The 17850-nt window shown below is 36.2% G+C and overlaps 1 protein-coding gene across 2 annotated transcripts in view; it reads left to right on the top strand.

The window, feature by feature from the left end:
• The window catches only part of hyd (E3 ubiquitin-protein ligase hyd), a 670489-nt gene that overhangs the window by 176856 nt on the left and 475783 nt on the right, over positions 1-17850 (top strand). For both annotated transcript variants that reach the window (XM_090375987.1, XM_090375986.1), the window contains exons 11-12: positions 8061-8169; positions 14974-15119. In XM_090375987.1, coding sequence (XP_090232113.1) covers positions 8061-8169; positions 14974-15119 — 255 coding nt within the window. The remainder of the gene's footprint in view (positions 1-8060; positions 8170-14973; positions 15120-17850) is intronic.

Genomic DNA, 17850 nt, shown 5'->3' with positions numbered 1-17850 from the left:
GTTCCACCTATCCGTTTTACAAAGCATGTTCCCTATTTCCCTGACAATAGAGTCACCAACAACTACTACTTCCTGTGGGACCAACGCATTCTGCCTTGGGGGTTGCCGCTGTGTTCATGATGACCAAGTGCAAGCTCTGGTGTCGATGTGGGCAGCTGAGAGCTTGATGGACCCCTCAATTTAGATCCTTCGAGGGAATCCACCCTGTCCTTCAAGCTCTCATATAGGCCCATAACAATACTGAGTTGTCGCCTGATTTCCTTACACTCCTTACATCGCGTGCACACAAATACAGCCCCCATGGCAATATCATGTTCTCTTCCAGAGGGTTCGACAAACATTTCACAAGTTGCACATTTTTTTAGGCTGTGATGTGTTTGAGAATCACCCCTCTCAGTTCTCCCCTGAGTCACAGCACTCCTACCACTTTGTGCCCGTTGCTTTGGTGCTCTAGTCTGGGGCATGATATTTTAAATTAATATCAATAAATTTAATTAATTAAATGTCAATACTACACTATCTAATAGTAATAGTGATGTGTATTACGCTATATAAATAATGGTAGAGCTACCTATTTAACACAATTAAAAATTTGAATTCTCTACCACTCTATACAAAAACAATGGCTGCAAGATTCGAACGAAATAACGGTTTTAAGTATATTAAGTAATCTACAAAAACTCTTTATCTAAATTAAAAATAATCAGCGTAACTATAACTATAAGACTACGTATAAAGTACAATATAAAATAATAATTAGGTAAATAAAAAGGCAAACACCTATCGCTTTTTCGGAGCCTATAATTCACAGCTGTAATTTTTAAAGAGAGTCAGTACCCTCTCAAGTAGGAGCTAATGAGATTACAAATACAGCTAGTGGCATCCAAAACACTTAGGGTAGAAATTGAAAAATCCTCTGAGGTAAACTATATTGATTTACTGACAACTAAGAAATGAAACTGGAAAATCTAAAACTGACATAGCTGAATGGTCATTACAATTGTCAGTACAAGAGTGCATTAATGCGCATGCATTTGAACGGAAGCCCCCATTCTTGTGAATACCAAAATATGAAAGGTGAATACTAAAATGGTTAGAACCTGTAGTACTCAGCACCATGTATGGGTTGAAGGCTGAGAAGACAGAAGTTATTATACTTGTAATTTTTGGGATATACATGAGGAGGAAGGTTGTTCCAAATAACAGAAGTAGAAGAGATAAATGAGGAAGAGGATAAGATTGTTTTGTGTGTGGATGCTTATTGTTTGTGGCGATATGTTTGGAAGAGAGTGGAGAATTACAAATTCCAGTTCAGAAGAACAATGCCTATGGAAAAGTATCTACAGATAACGCATCATCAGAAACTGAACATCTATGGGATATAGTGGAGGGACTTCATAAGAGAAGGATAGTTAGTTAACATAACTGCTCTCTTTTAATGGAGTCAATCTTGTGAGAATTTTTGCCCCCCCCCCCCCAGATGTGGGAATAGCATTCCATGGTAGGACAGATATTAGAGTTTTCTACAGAGTGAGTAGTCATTGAGAAGCAAAGTAATGCTGAAAGCAAAAAAGATAACGTTTTTAATTTTTGATTTTAGTGTTAAGAAATTAGTGATGGATATTTCAGAAGTTGAGGCTATTTATGCATGACAGTGTTTCTCATATTGAAAGGTGAAATGTAGTGTACTGTCATCAGCAAAACTATGGATAGGATTTCCAGTGAATGGAAGAAGATCTTTAATATAAAAAATGAGACACCAAGTTAGAATGACAAGGAATATCAGAGCAGACATATGCACAAGTGTTTAAGCCTAAATAACTGCTAAATATGATAAATATTCATTGGTAAAATAATTAATTATAAATTCATCTGACATAGTGGCCATGCCAAAGTATAAATGAGAACTTTTTTTAAGAAATATTATAAAAATAAATATTAAAAAATATGGAAATATAACATGACAGTTACGTTCCCTCTTTATCAACCAGTGATTACTCTGCTGGCATCCTTTTAAATGGTATAAACTATGGATAAGGTCATGTGATCTCCCTCTTCATAAGTGTTCAAATCCACTGAAATCTGGAAATGGTTCTTTGGCTCTGATCCAGGAAGGCAGTTAAGAGTAAAGAAAAGAAATAAGAAGTGTTTGGCAAATAGATCTAATGAATCCTTATTAGCATATAAGATATGATTTGAAAGAGTAAAGAAATATACTGGAAAGATTTTGTGAAAGATATGAAAAACATATTTATAGAAAAGTCATGGGAACCTTAATATAAGTCCTGTACTAAGGACTTCTCAACCTTGATATGATAAAGTACAGTCATCCCTCGATTTGCCTGTGGGTTATGTTCTGGGAAAACACCGTGCAGTCCAAGCCCGTGCAAGCGAAACATAGTTTATATGACATAACGAGGGTTCTGTACCTGTACAAAAAAAAAAAAAAAAAAAAAAAAAAAAAGCCAAAAAAAATTGTTTTCATTCGGTAAGAAAAAAATTAGAAACATGTCCATAAAATTAATTTTGCTAATACCTCTAGATTTTTAATCTAAATTCATTGCTGCTTCATTTCTGGTTTCCTGTAATAAACTTGCAACAATATCTGGCACTTTTTGAAAAAAAATTAAAATTGTTTGCTTAGAAGCACGCTGTTTTTCTCCATAAATTTCTTAAGGAACTAAAGCTAATGATAATGATCTGCGAAAATTTAAACTCCTCTCGAAATTAGAATCGATATCCAGAACTTCTTGGCTAAGCTGATTTGCAATTCTTAAAAACTCAGCTAGTCTCTTCGCAGTCTAATTTTTGTGTGCGTCTTGTTTTTATCATTTTTGCTATCTTCTTCACATTGCGAAAAAATATCATTCACTGATAATTGTTCTCTTGAGATTCAAGGACCTCTGTGATATCTACTGGTTCCAGTTCTTCGAATCCCTCTCTGCTGATCATTTTGCCATTTCTCACAATCTCACTACCTCCAGCATTTCGACTGTGGCTTCTTTAGTGCAACTTTGTGGCCATAGCTTTTCCACACTGCATTTATTGTTGAGTTCTTAACTTCACCCCATGTGAATTTAATATTTTTTACGGCATCAAGAATGTTATAATTCCGCCAGTAATCATGAATTGAAAGACTGCCTATTCCATCAGTTGTAAAAAAAGACCTTCTTAGGTAATAAAGTTTAAAGAAAGCTATAACACCCTGGTCCATCGGCTGAATTAACAAACTTGTATTCGCTGGAAGAAAGGTAACTTTCACATTTGGGTGCAGATCAGACAAATGTGCAGAATGATTGGGCGCAATGTCAAGAATGAGCAAGATTTTGAATGGTATTAGTATTAGTAATGGCCGCATGGTGCAAGAAAGCCTATGGCTTATGCTGGGCCAGCCAAAAAAAAAAAAAAAAATCTGAACAAAACAATGATAAAAAAAAAAAATAAAAATAAGTAATAATAATTAATAAAAAAAAAAAAGGAAATTAAACCTATCATCCTATGCGCTTCCCTTACCCGAAAGTACTATCGAGATGACCTTTGAATTTCCCCAAACTGTCAGCCTCTACCACCCATGAAGGCAACTTATTCCAGTAATTTATAACTCACTGGCTAAAATAAAACTTCCTGCAGTCCAACTAAACATTTCCCCCCGTAACTTGAATTTATGTCCCCTAGTTCTAGCATCATTTATAATCTTGAAAATTTCATCCTCATTCATTTTACTGATGCCTTTCAGAGCCTTAAACACCTCAATCAAATCTCCTCTAAGGTGTCTAGTTTCCAAACTCTGAAACCCACATATTCGAAGTCTTTCTTCATAAGGATGCCCTTTTGCCGATCTCACCAGGCGAGTTCCCCATCTTTGCACCCTTTCATGAAGCTTGATGTCTTTCTTTAGGTGCGGTCTCCATACTTGAACACAGTATTCCAAGTGTGGTCTAACATAAGCCTTATATAATGGGATTATCACTATCTCTACTTGCAAAAGTTCGATAGGACACCATGGGCCTTCCTTGCAACCTGTTTAAAATGCTCAGAGAATTTCATGTCTGACTGTATCGTAACACCCAAGTCCCTTTCCTCCAGTACTGGGTTTAGTTGAACTCCACCAAGTGAATAAGTTATTTTGGGATTACTGTTTCCCAGATGTAATACCTTACACTTTGTTGGATTAAAGTATAGCTGCCATTTTTCTGACCATTCCTGAAGTCTATCTAGGTCTCTCTGAAGAAGCTCAGCTTGACAGTGATCATTAACTACTCTACCAATTTTAACATCATCTGCAAATTTAGACATCACGCTCTCTATCCCTTCATCAATGTCGTTTATGAAAATTAAAAACAACAGTGGTCCTAATACTGATCCTTGGGGAACCCCACTTCTTACATAAACCCAATCTAAGGAATAGCCATTTATCACAACCCTCTGCCTCCTGCCCTGAAGCCATCCTTCTATCCATCTAAGAATTTTCCCAGTGATTCCAACCTGTTCCAGCTTATAAAGCAACCGCTCATGTGGGACTGAGTCAAAAGCTTTGCTGAAATCTAAATAAACAATGTCGAAATTATTCCCTAAATACAGCTTGTGAGTGACCCTTTCGAAATAGCGAACCAGATTTGTTAAACATGATTTTCCCTTTACAAAACCATGCTGAGTATCCCTGAGAATTTCAGTTCGATCCAAAAGATCCTGAATTCCACCCTTGATCATTGCCTCCATGATCTTCCCTACTACTGAAGTCAGACTGACAGGTCGATAATTTTCGACTTCACTTTTAGAGCCACCCTTATGTATGGGAGATACATTTGCACTTTTCCAATCCAAGGGAATCTCCCCAGAGTCTAGTGATGCTCGCATAATTAGCCTCAATGGTTCAATGCACTCGCTTGCCATCTCCCTGAAGATTATAGGGTATATTCCATCAACTCCAGGAGCCTTACTGGTCTGTAGGCTCGAAAGTTTTTCCATTAAATAATCTTGCAAAATTTCAATATCATTAATTACATAGTTTTTAACTTCGCTCCCACAATTTCCCATTGCCACAAAAGGTTTTTCATTTGTAAATATCGATGCATAATAACTGTTGAGTTCATCTGCAACGGCAGCTGGTGTATTTAATACTATCCCCTTTCCCTTATGTAAAGGTCCGATCTGGTTTGTCCTGCTCTTCTTGGCATTTATATATGTGAAGAATTCTTTATTCCCCCTCTTTGCTCTGTTTGCTAGTGATTTCTCATAACCTACCTTTGCCTGTCGAACCTTTTCTGTGGCTCTATTACACATCATCTTGTAGCTGTTATAGGCTTCAGTACTTTTTATTGCTCTGTAACCTTTCCATGCCATCTTTTTCTGCTCAAGTAATGTGGCAACTTCACTATTCATCCAACTTGGAACCCTCCTCGTGGAGTATTTTTTTTAACGGTATATACGCATTCAAGGCATCTGTGATTAATGTTTTAAAAGCATACCACAGTTCAAATGTATTCATTTTTCTGCACGATATCTACCCAGTTAATAGAGACCATGTAGTACCTTAAGGCATCGTAATTTCTTTTTCTGAAATTAAAACCCATTCCTTTGCCTTTTACTACTGCTACCTCTCTCATCATCATCCACCGTAGAACTCCGTGATCACTTCCTGCTACTGGTTCCTCTACTGTCAACCCTGTTATGTCATCTGATTCATGTGTGATGATGAGGTCTAGGATATTCTTTTCTCCAGTACTTTCCCTGACATGTTGATACAAATAACAGTCATCTAGTTGATTTAAAAATTTTGTTCCCCATGTCGAGTTTCCTTCCCATTTACTCCAATCAGTTAGAGGCAAATTGAAATCACCCATAATAAGGCATTGACGCTTACTTGCCCATTCCATTTGCATGTAGAGGCTTTTGTCATAATCTTCACAATCACCTGGTCTGTAGATTACTCCTACTCGCATTATACCTTTGTTTCCAACTATCTCACACCATACAGACTCTATACTAGCACATGAAATGTCTGAATCCGGGAAAGCTATCGTTGCACTCAGGCTGCTTCTGATAAGAAGCATTACCCCCACCACCCTTTCTATCTACCCTATCCTTCCTAAATACATTATACAAGCCGTACTTAAACTCACCCTATATTCTTCTTCAGGCAATATCTTTTTGTTTCGATGCAAAAGCAATTTAAAAACCAATCCTCAAAGATTTTACCTGTCATCCAGGCTTTTTTGCTCGATTTCCAATGAACTGGTAAAGAGCTTTTTGATTTTCCTTTAAAGGCATGAGGATTTTCTGATGTATAAATTAGAAGCGTTGTACACTTAAGTCACCCTTTGCATTGCCGCATAAAAGTATTAACTTATCTTTTGCAGCTTTGAAACCTTGGGCGGTTTTCTCTTCTTTTGAAATGAATGTTGGCTTGGCATATGCTACCAAAATAAGCCGGTCTCATCAGCATTAAACACTTAGACGGTAGATAGCCTTCAATCGCAATAACATCCTTTCAAGTTTTCGGATGCAAAGTAACAGCTTCCGTTAATTTTAGATTGTGAAGACTTTGACATTTTTTAAAATTTTCAAACCAACCCTTACTGGCCTGAAAAACGTCTGCATTGGATGGACTGGCTTCTTCTTCTTGTAAGTGATTTAAAATTTGCAGAGCTTTGCTGTGAATAATATCTGAACTAAGAGGCATTCTCTTTTGATTAAGATCTTCTATCCAGAAAGAAAGTAATTTTTTATTTTTTCTCACTTTTTTTTATAGTGCTTTTTGCAGCCAATGATGTGGAACAAATAACTGAACTTTTAATTTTCGTGGTATTTTCCCTACTTTGTCGAATGCTAGATTCATTTATGCTGTATTTCTTGCCCAATGTCACAACCTTTTTGCCATTTTCTAACTCCTTAATGATTTTTAATCTTTCCTCTAATTTAAAAATTTTTTTGTTGTAGCTTTCTTCATTTTCGGCACTAATTAAACACCCACTTTATATAGACAAGAAATATTAAATCAACAAAAGCAATGCTTACCTATTCAAACACTTTACATTGCGCAAACCAGAAAAAGATTCTGTCTGAACAGCTGATGTAGGATAACTGATGAAGGGGGTTCCCGAATGAGGAAGTTGTTTCAAAAATAACCGGACAAACATACCACCATTTATTGCTATGTTTGGTTATAAGATAAGTTTTGAATGTTTTTGTGATATTTTTCTAAAGCACATTTCTGGAGGTCACAACCATAAAACATAAAAACAATTTGTACTTTTCGGTTTATTGGGTTTTTCTGTTTGTGCAATCTATTATAAACTGGTAGTAAACTTGATCTTATTGCATTTATAATAATACCAAAAGCTGGAATTCTGTGGGATTTTACTTTATTGTGGTAAAATGTTTCTCCTTCAATGAAATCTTCTGTCATGTAAAAAACATAAATTTTCAAAACATGCTCATCATTCCTATTTTTGAAGTTTTGTAAACAAAAATTGCGCAGGTAGCGAAACTCTCTGTGCAATCTAAAATTTTGGTAGTAAATACCTGACTGCACAATAGCGAAACCACAATAAAAAACTGCGCAAATCGAGGGATGACTGTACCTATAAATCTCCTTTTTGAAATATGAGAATAATGTCACACGAAACACATTTGAAAATGGCAAGTGTGCATTAGAAAATGGTCTAAAGTTAAAGTGATGCAGGGCTGCACCTTATTGGCACAAGTTATTGATGATGTTTAGGGTAGAGGATGCAAAAATTGAATTATTTTTATATGCAAATGATATTATGCTGCAAAAGAATTGTAGGATCTTCAAGTATCTCAGAATAAAACAGATAAATATGATAGAGATGGAAATAAAATTAGGAAAATTTAGATTGTAGACTAAACAATCAAAAATTGGAACAAATTAACTCTTTATTCCTAGGATGCTTGTGTGGAGCATCTTAGAAATAATGGCAGAGTCAAGTACTATATAAAGTTTTATCATATTTGGAGGATATTAAAAAGTCTTCTTTTCTAAAGAATATTTTTTATATTTTATTCACTTTTTCAATATGTAAACTTTTCATACTTAGGGGTGTGGCACCCTTTGCCCAGCGTAAGAAGGTTTGGGAAAAAGTTCGTGCCAGAGCGAAGAAACACAAGTCTGCTAACTTTTCTTCAGATATAACAACAGGTGTTCAGGTAATGTAACATAAGCAGTTTATTTCAGTTATATCAGTTTAAAAATTTTCTGTTTTTTTTTGCAATAGGATTCTACGTATGGATCTCTTGAGGTGGTTTTCTACCAAAATGCATTGATTTGTTATGCAAGATTTGGTACAAAGAGTAACTTGCAAATTTCAGACTACATGGTTGTAATGAATATTTCATTTATTTATGGGGAAAAAAAAAAAAAAAAACATGATGTATTTGAGTGATTGATTTTCAAACTGTCAAATGTTGAGAATTTGACAATTTGTTCATGTTTTGCCGAGCATTTCATTCTTGATATTATTCCTTATCTTAGGCAGAACTTTTTTTTGTATTTTGTTTTGTTGATTAACATAATAGATTACTAATCCTAAGTATTCCATCGCCACAGCTAAAAGTTTCCTGAAATTTACATATAAAGAATAGACATCCATTACCTGATTATTTTTCTAATCACCTTGATCCAGTATGGGTTTGTTATACCTAATGAGAGTGGAGGTGGGTAGTTCAGCTCATAAATATGCATTTTTTGTAGATTGGAGAAGGCTGTTTATAGGGCTGGTGTTCTAAGTTATATTTTTTTAATGGGTCATAGTTTCTGGATGATATTTCTGAGTCCATTATTTCTAACTGGATGCCAGTGTTGCTTTTCTGGTGAAACAAGTAATCTTTTTATGTTGTCTTGAAAATGTGTACTATGCAGTGCTTTTTTCTGTTAAAAAAAAAAAAAAAAAAAAAAAAAAATGTCGGTACTCATTCTTTGCTATCAGGAAAAATTGAAAATTGAAAGGATATGAAAAGTACTCTAAAAATTTTTTTTCCTGATATTGTTACTTTAGTAGTAATGTTTTTGGAATAAGAACAACAAATTTAGTATATTAACACAGTTTATTAAGCATAAATTTATTATTCAAGTATATAAAAAAATAAATGAAATGGGAGTAAAATTAGTAAATAAATTGGTCAACTACTGAGTGATGGGCACTCAGGATGAAGGGTCCATAGTTACGAATGGTCGTTAGTGTAGTATCTCAAATAGAGAGCTTTATGGTAACTGGAAAAAAAAAAAAAAAAAAAAGTTTCTACTACCCCAGCTTGGCCTAAAACTGAGGAACTAACAAAAACATTGTCTATTTGAGTCTTTCCAGTTGTTGTGAATGACAAGGGTGGGAGAAGCGACTTGCAGGTGAGGGCTGTGCAAGACTCCATGCAGGTGCCTCCCCACCACTGCCGCCTCAACACTGGCTCTCTGAGTACCTCATTGCCAGGACAACTCCAGCTTTGAAAATTGTTAAAAAATACTTCTCGTCACAAAATTTATAAATGACCTTTATAGAATTATTAACTATTTAGCAACCTTTTTGTCACTAAAAGGAGAGTTACTTATTACAAAGAAGCATGCTATCGAAGTGCAATAAAAATTGTTTTTTTAATTTTAACACAAAAAGTAAATTATAGGTTTCAATCGGAATAGTTTTCCCTTGATAAGCATCGAATAACGCATAGCTAATGTGATTTTTAAACTTTTAGCTCCATTAGCGACAGAAATAGTGGTTTGCAAGCCTGCCTAGAACACTGGAAATCTGCATGTAGGTGATGTTGACCCTTCCATCCACTAATGGACACGATTAGCCCTCTCCATCTCCTTAGTCATGGAGGTATCACAGGCATCAGTGATGAGCTCCTGAATCAGTGGACAGAGATCTGTTGGTCACATATCATATATATAATAATTAGAGAATATAGATATGGTGTGCATCCAAGAACCATATTGTGCCAGTGGACAAGTAGATGGGTATCCTGGCTACTATTGTATAATTCAGGCCCCTCAGTCATTGTGAATAGCAAAGATCTCATTATTACAAAAATAAACAGCCTGAGCTTATGTGGAGAGCCTCTTTGACTCAATTAACATCCTTGATATATATAATAAAAGTTCTTATATATACTCCGGCATGACCACCAGGTCAGTGGAGTTTACAATAAACCACCGATACAAATGTTAATTGTATTTAGCAGTCACAGGCTTGAACTCCAGTCCAATCAAAGAACGTGTGCTACTGCACTCATGCTCCTTACCACGTCAGGCATATTATATATTGTCAGAAAAACCATGACATGCCTCCAACTGTTAAATACATTGGAAATGCTCTCTCTTTTCTGAGCTATATCCAAGTAATTATTACTATGGACACCAAAGCTCATTCCACTATTGGACATTGTGCCACAACAAATGCTGATGGAAGCATCAGCATTCTCAGTGGCACTATTCCCTGCTTTTGTTAGCACATTCAGTAACCCATGGAGAGACGAATATTGACATTACATTACACTGGTCATTTCCCCTGGTTTATAGGATTTCTTACTAGATACCTGAACCACAGTGTCAATGCAATAACCTTTGACATTGTCCTGCATAACAGTATAGTAGTTTTGCCACTTACCACTGATTTGGAGAGGTCTGGATTCAGTGCTCTCTCTGACTAGAGTAATTTATTAAGTCCTCCTCTTCAATTATTGCTGTAGTTATAGTTAACTATTCTCAAGCGGAGGAAATAGTTAATCAATGATTTATTTTGGGTTTTCAAGCCCATGCAGATGTAAACTGGCCTGTGAATGCATACTTCTGTGGAGATAATATTCGATAGTACAGTATAATCTAAGTTGCTGATGCACTTAAAAAGTCCAACAATGATGATTTATCTTCTTCCCAACCATCAGTTGGATAACCTAGCTTGTTTACAAGGCAATACACACTAAATGGGATTCCTTTAATGAGAGCCCTGCGACAACATTTTACAATGATGTCATTGTGCATTACAACTACTACCTACAAATGAAAAATCTGAGTTCATTATTGAAGCACTACACTGGTCATCTTCATTGGCCATGAAAAAGAAACTGCAGTGTAGTAATCGCATGCACTGGTGGACATTCAGTTAATTGCTGTTAGGACCTGTGTTAATCAAGCCAACAAAGACTACCAAAAAGCCAGATTTCGTCGCCTGTTGCAGGAAGTGCAGTGAATTAAGTTCATCTTTGTCACTCTCAGACAGCAGTACATCAAAAAATCTACACTCACAAACAAAATTGCTTAAAAACTGTGTGTAATATGTCAGGGATATAGTTAGCCCCATTGCCAGACCTGGTGAATCTGATTGCACTATATGAAAACCTTCCACAGAATATAAATTTTTCTAGTAGTCAAACCAACACCACTGCCTCTGACACCAATTTACATTCTAGTATTAGGCTGGGTAACCAAAACTACACCATTAGTGGTAGTAGTGGCATGTGATGCAAGAAAGCAAGTGTAGGAGCTTACGCAGCATCAGCAAAAAAAACAACAAAAAAACACACCATTCCCTCCAAATGCCTGTCCATTTCCACCTTAAATTTATTTAACCTATTAACTTCTACAACGACAGATGGAAGTTTGTTCCAGCAATTAACCACCCGCTGGCTAAAGTCAAATTTCCATACATCTGTTCTATATCTATCTTTTCTTATTTTGAATTTATGTCCCCTTAGGTTTGTAATCTGAACAAGTGGAAGGATTCCATCAGAATTCAGCGTGCTCAACCCATTCAAGGCCTTGTACACCTCAATCAGATCACCGTGCAGGTGTCTAGTCTTCAGCCATTGCAATTTGCAAATCTTAAGCCTCTCTTGTCTAACCAATCAAATTGGTTAGACAAGACCCCCCCCCCCTTTAACAAACTCATGCTGTGTCTTAACTATTACTGCAGTCTTGTCTGGATGATCCTGCAATGATTCTTTAACCAGTGATACCATTATTTTCTGGGTGCCTCCATAGCCAGGTGGGAAGGAGCAGCAGTGCATAGCACATGCTTCTTGATTAGACCAGGGTTTGAGCCTGTCACCACCAAATACAGAGGATGTGGAAAGGTCAAGGGAATGACCACCGCATATTCCCGGAGCAATATGGCGTTAGTTGCTAATGCTCGTAAAAAACCCAACAACAGCAACAACATTATTTTCCCCCGGAACACAAGTTAAACTTACAGGTCTATAGTTACTTGTGTCACCTTTTGAACCCCCATTGTAAATTGGTGTTACATTTGCACACCTCCAGTCCATGGGGACCTCCCCTGAATCCCCAAGGACTGGAGGCTTTTTTATATGCAAGCTTATGTGCAAACCCCCAGATGGGTTTGCACATAAGCTTGCATAAAAAAAGGAGTACAAGGGGCGATTGCAACTTGCAATCAGTTCGATAAATGAATAAATGAGAAGGAAACAAATAAGGTGCTCAACCCAAAAGTGGGGTTTTTGGTCGTTGTTTGGAGGGGTTACAGCCTTCCAGTGATGGTCGAGGCGCCTCCGTAGCCAGGTTGGCAGGAGCAGCAGTGTGAAGCACACGCTTCTTGATTAGACCGGAGTTCGAGCCCGTGACCACCAAATACAGAGGATGCAGAAAGGTCAGGAAATGACCACTGCATATCCCTGGAGCAATATGGCCTTAGTTGCTAATGCTCCTAAAATCCAAATAATAACAACAACAACAACTTCCAGTGGTAGTTCTGGGAGTGTCCACCTATATAGTGAAGAGTTCAGCCGGACATGTTCTTGTGCTAGAACTTAATCCAGAAGTTGAATACAAACCAGTCAGATAGTGCCCTGGCTTCTACTACTGCTGTGGTAATTTCCTTTAGTATTAGCAGAGAACTGTTCTCGAAATCCCGAAATAAGACAGTACTGGAAGAGCTATACAGCAGAGATGCAGAGTTCAACCAAGGAGAGAGAGAGAGAGAGAGAGAGAGAGAGGAGAGAGAGAGAGAGACAGACAGACAGACAGACAGACAGACAGACACACATCACCGCACTCTGCAGAAAGAATCCACACAAAGGAATCCCACTTGAAAGAGAAGGAAGGTAAGTCCTCCGAACTGAGTTGTTTTGGAATTGGTACTTAGATAAAGTGGGAGATTATTTTAGAATAAGGTTGAAGTTGAAGAAACACGAGAAATAAGGAAATGTTTAGTATTGAGTTGGTTTATTGGTTGAAATTGTAAAGAAAATTGATATTGCTAAATTAAGAGAGATTACATGGAATTGTTAGCATTAGTTTAGTGTTTGAAGCTGTATAGAGTTGAGATTGTTAATTGAGAGAGATGTTATGGAAATGATAGCATGTATTAACAGATTAAATGAGAAAAATGAATAGATTAGATATGAATGAACATCAGTTATGTATTGTAAGTAGATTTGTATGATAAATGACTTTTGTTTTATATTTGTATCATTGTTCTTGAGAAACTGACAGCTCACTTCACATATAATATATAGGCTGTATAAAAGATATATACTTGTGGGCGTGGGGGGGATATCCCTCAGCTCCTGGAAATTTTCATTTTTTAATGCAGTCAGGTAGCTTGTGTGGCTTAGTGCTTGAGGGGAGCTGCTGTATGAAAATCATAACAAATGCCATTGACGGCAGTACTAAGGTACAGGGAAATAAAAATAAATAAATACCCCCCCTCCACAACTTAGATTTGGTTTCCTCACCAAGCTTAACCATCAAATCCTTTCTTTCGTTAATACAGATATAGTGCCATAAAAGGTCAAAAAGGAAATATTTTTTATTTTTGATAAAAAGGAAATAAGATTTTTTTGAAGATGAGGGAATAAGGGGGGGGGTTAAACTGCAACTCGTCTACAACTATCTCAGTACAAAGCACCAAGCAGCCCAGAATCCAAAATGATGTTTTCTGCCGCTAATTAAATATGTACCAAAATTAGATCCATTTTAAATGATAACGCTATTGAGTTTCTTAACAGCTCACTTTATTCAGACAGGTAGTGTGGATGCTTATTTTTTTTTTTTTTTTAGAATAATTGTTTAATAATTTTTGCTAGAATATTTATTATTGTAATAAAAGTTTGATTTAAAATGTGAATTCACGTAATTACTTGTTTTTTCCTTACTTTATTGCACCTAATTTTCATCAAAATATATTGCGAAAAATGTTTTTTTTTTTTTTTTTTTTCCGCTTACCAGTATCCCGGTTTCATAAATTAAAAATACCGAAATACCAGTATTAAAATTTTAACCGGTATTGTGAGCACTACTGAAAACCCCTTGAGAAAATAGAGAAGAAGCGAAATGCCTTCAGCGTTTTCTCCACCCCCCTTTTAATTTCGAATTTTTGGTTGGGGGAGGCATATGCCCCCCCTCCCTCCTGAATACGTCTCAATAATAAGGTATTATTAATAACAATTTTAATCAATAATAAGGTATTATTGATAACCAAATCAAAATTCATAATTGAAAATAAGCAAAGGAACGAGAGAGAGAGAGAGAGAGAGAGAGAGAGAGAGAGAGAGAGAGAGAGAGAGAGATAATACAAGACTTAAGCTTTGGTTTTGATAACATTAGTTTAATTTTTCGCTCCACTGTTGTTTATTATTTTTTTATCTATTGTTGTTTTTGATTTCATAATCGAATATTAATAATTGATTATTACTCATTCGATTATACCCTTAACACTTGATCTCTGCATGTTCGTCAACTGTAGCAGAAACAAGATTCATCTTGGCCAAAATAGACCTTGCAGCATGAAAAACGCTGCAATAACAGTGCAGAACATATGTTATGTTATGCAGTGATAGGCTGTCAATAAAGTTTAATTCCAAAGTCTAGTAATGGTCTGACCCTAAGGCTGCCAGAGACAATTAGACACCTTTTGCAAGTTTTTACTATATTTATTTACTTATTAATTTTACAGAATTAGATTTAACTAAAACAAAAGAATGCCATTTTCTGCTTATTAGGTATGCATGAGAAATAGTCCCATGTATCATCCTGGTGCATTAGCATTTACCATAACTGGAGGGGTTCCACGAGTTGGTCAGCTTATGTCAGCAGCTTGGAACCTAACAGAAGCATGTCATTTCCGAATCATTCCTCTAGGAACTGGGTGAGTATTTTTTATGTCATTCATTTTATGTCCAAGATCTAGCTCAAAGAGACTGTAGGATTTGCAATACATTATAGCCGGGTGGGTAAAGTGCCTTCCTGGCAACCCAAAGGTCGCGGATTCGAATCCCACCTCGGGCTTGGATCAAAGTCCTGCAGAAATCTTGGGGGGTGCATTATGGCCACAGAAACCGATGTGCCAATAACTACAAAAAAAAAAAAAAAAAAAAAAAAAAACCCATTATAACAGGAGTTTAGAGAAAGAGAAAGCATTGGCCACATGTTACACTGCACATACTTTCCAGTATTGGCATAAAATTCATATAACACAAATGTTGGTGTGGTGGGGCGATGAAAAAATTTACCAAATTAAATTACTTAATAATGCAGATAGTTTTGAATATTCCTCAGCAATTTCCCCTCCTAGTTGAAGCAGTGATTCCCATCATGGCAGAACCAGATAATTTAAATATAATACCACAAATGTTTTAATGGTTGAATCAGATGGTGTTGGTGCTTCAGGAAAATCCAGACTCAGGCGTTATGCAAGTCTTTTGCTTGCACAGCTTCCTTTTATTAACTGAGTAAAGCATTGACTTTACTGTATAACAGTAAAATATTGTAATTTTAATGACAGCAGTTTTTTTTCTGTTTCTGTTGTAATTATAATCTAAATTATGATTTCCACATGTTGCCCTGAAGTTGTATTATTGTGTGCAAATGTTTTTGAGTGAAATTTTTTGTGGTTGTTAATATTTTGGCTGCCTTAAAAAATACATTGTCATAAAATAAGTTGTCATTGTTATGTCATGAAAATGCAGATTGCAACAATACAAATACTTGTATTGTTGCAATCTGCATTTTCATTACATTCCATTGTTAGGTCCCACTATAGATGTTTTCACATCAATAATTTTCTGATTATTGAAAGGGACCAAATGGCACACTACTATAGCATTTGTGTTCAACAATGCCGAAGTCAAACATAGAACGCTGTCGAGATTATCGAGCAAGCCAACCTAAGAAAATAAAGATGGAGGTTGCAATGAGTGCGTGAGAATGACAGACTATTGAGATTGCTTAAAAAACAAACGGAAAATCAATTGTTGGATTTAGCAGTGTCTTCAACCAGTAATGCTGCTCCATCTAACAATGATTTACCTGAAATGAATATTAATTATGTACGATGGAACATTTCTCTAATTTCAGAGCAGATGACTTTAAACGAACACGCTCCTTTTCCTTACGGTGGCTACTATTTACATAAGAATGCGCATCGAGAGTGTGAAAGGATATTTATGAAGAATGATTTATGTTCTGCATGCTATATTTGTGAACACCTGTGGTTTGAAAATGACGCAAAGAAACTAGCTGCTAAACATACACCATTGATATGCACTGCATTTCCCAATGTTGACATCGCCGAGATCCTTGTGTTTAATAGCTGTAGAAGATCACTTAAGAACAATACCATTCCAGCACTATCTAAGTTGAAATGCTTTGTCTGCCCAGAAATTCCATTGCATTTACCGAAGTTGGATTTAGTGACAGAGAGGCTCAGATAAGGTGCCTGAGACACGCATACGGACAGTACGGCATTCTGGGCCAAGTGATCGACGTGCCTGTTTCAATCAACATGGTGGTCCATCACTTGCCAAGGGAGATTGATGATGATCATTGTATAAACAGGCATATAAAACACAAGAAAATTCACAAGTCCAGCTATTTGATTGGGATATTAAGAAAGGGAGTGGTTAAAGCGTGGTGGTTAAAAGTGGTTAAAATTGATGAAAGTCACATGGAAATTAGTCTATTAGGCATAAATCCATTGTATCTTGTCTTCCAGCTGAAATTATAGAAATTTATGAATTATTAATAAAATATTTATAATACAAAAGCTCTTATATTTTGTAATCAATGTATACAAATCAAAATACCTAAAAGAAAAGAAAAGAAAAGAAACCTTTACTGAAATGATGTAATTTCTGTCTTGCATTTTCATTACCACATTACTTCAGTCTGCTACTTACTCTACCGAATCAACTAACATTGATTTGGTAGAGGAAATAGTGGACATTTAGGAAGTGATGTAATTCGGGAAGTTGTGTCACTTAAGAAGTGGCGTGATGTACATCATTTCTACATTGCATTTTTGTGACAAATTGATTTTACTTGAGTGTGAAATTTAGTAGGTGCTGCCAAAGATGTTTTCACATCAAAAAGAAAAAGAGGTAATGTTTCAACTCTTCTAATCACATTTAGCATTAGTAGAGGCATATGATGCAAGAAGCAAGCTTATACTGCATCAGCCAAAAATATAAAAACCTTCCCATTTCACCCATCCATTCGCTGCTCCAAATGTTTGTCTAGTTCTGCCTTGAATTTATTTAAGCTGTCAACTTTCACAACAACAGATGGAAGTTTGTTCCAACAATCAACCACATGCTGGCTAAAGGAAAACTTCCGGATATCTATTCCAAAACTGTCTTTCCTCAATTTTAAATTTATGTCCCCCTCAGGCAATTAATCTAGGAAAGAGGCAGAATCCCATCAGCATTGAGCTTGCTTAAACCATTCAAGGCCTTATCAGATCATCTCACAGGTGCTTAGTCACCAGACACTGTAATTTGCAAATCTCAAGCCTTTTTTCATAAGAGAAATCCTTTGTTCCATTCACTAAGTGTTGTACTATACATAGTGTAGTACTACCTTGAGTGTAGTACTACACAGTT

Source organism: Mastigoproctus giganteus, chromosome 6 (assembly GCF_048544385.1).
Source record: "Mastigoproctus giganteus isolate SK-2022 chromosome 6, ASM4854438v1, whole genome shotgun sequence".
Classification (NCBI taxonomy): Eukaryota; Metazoa; Arthropoda; class Arachnida; order Uropygi; family Thelyphonidae; genus Mastigoproctus; species Mastigoproctus giganteus.
The sequence above is the reverse complement of the archived record's forward strand: the minus strand, read 5'-3'. Positions and strand labels throughout refer to the sequence as shown.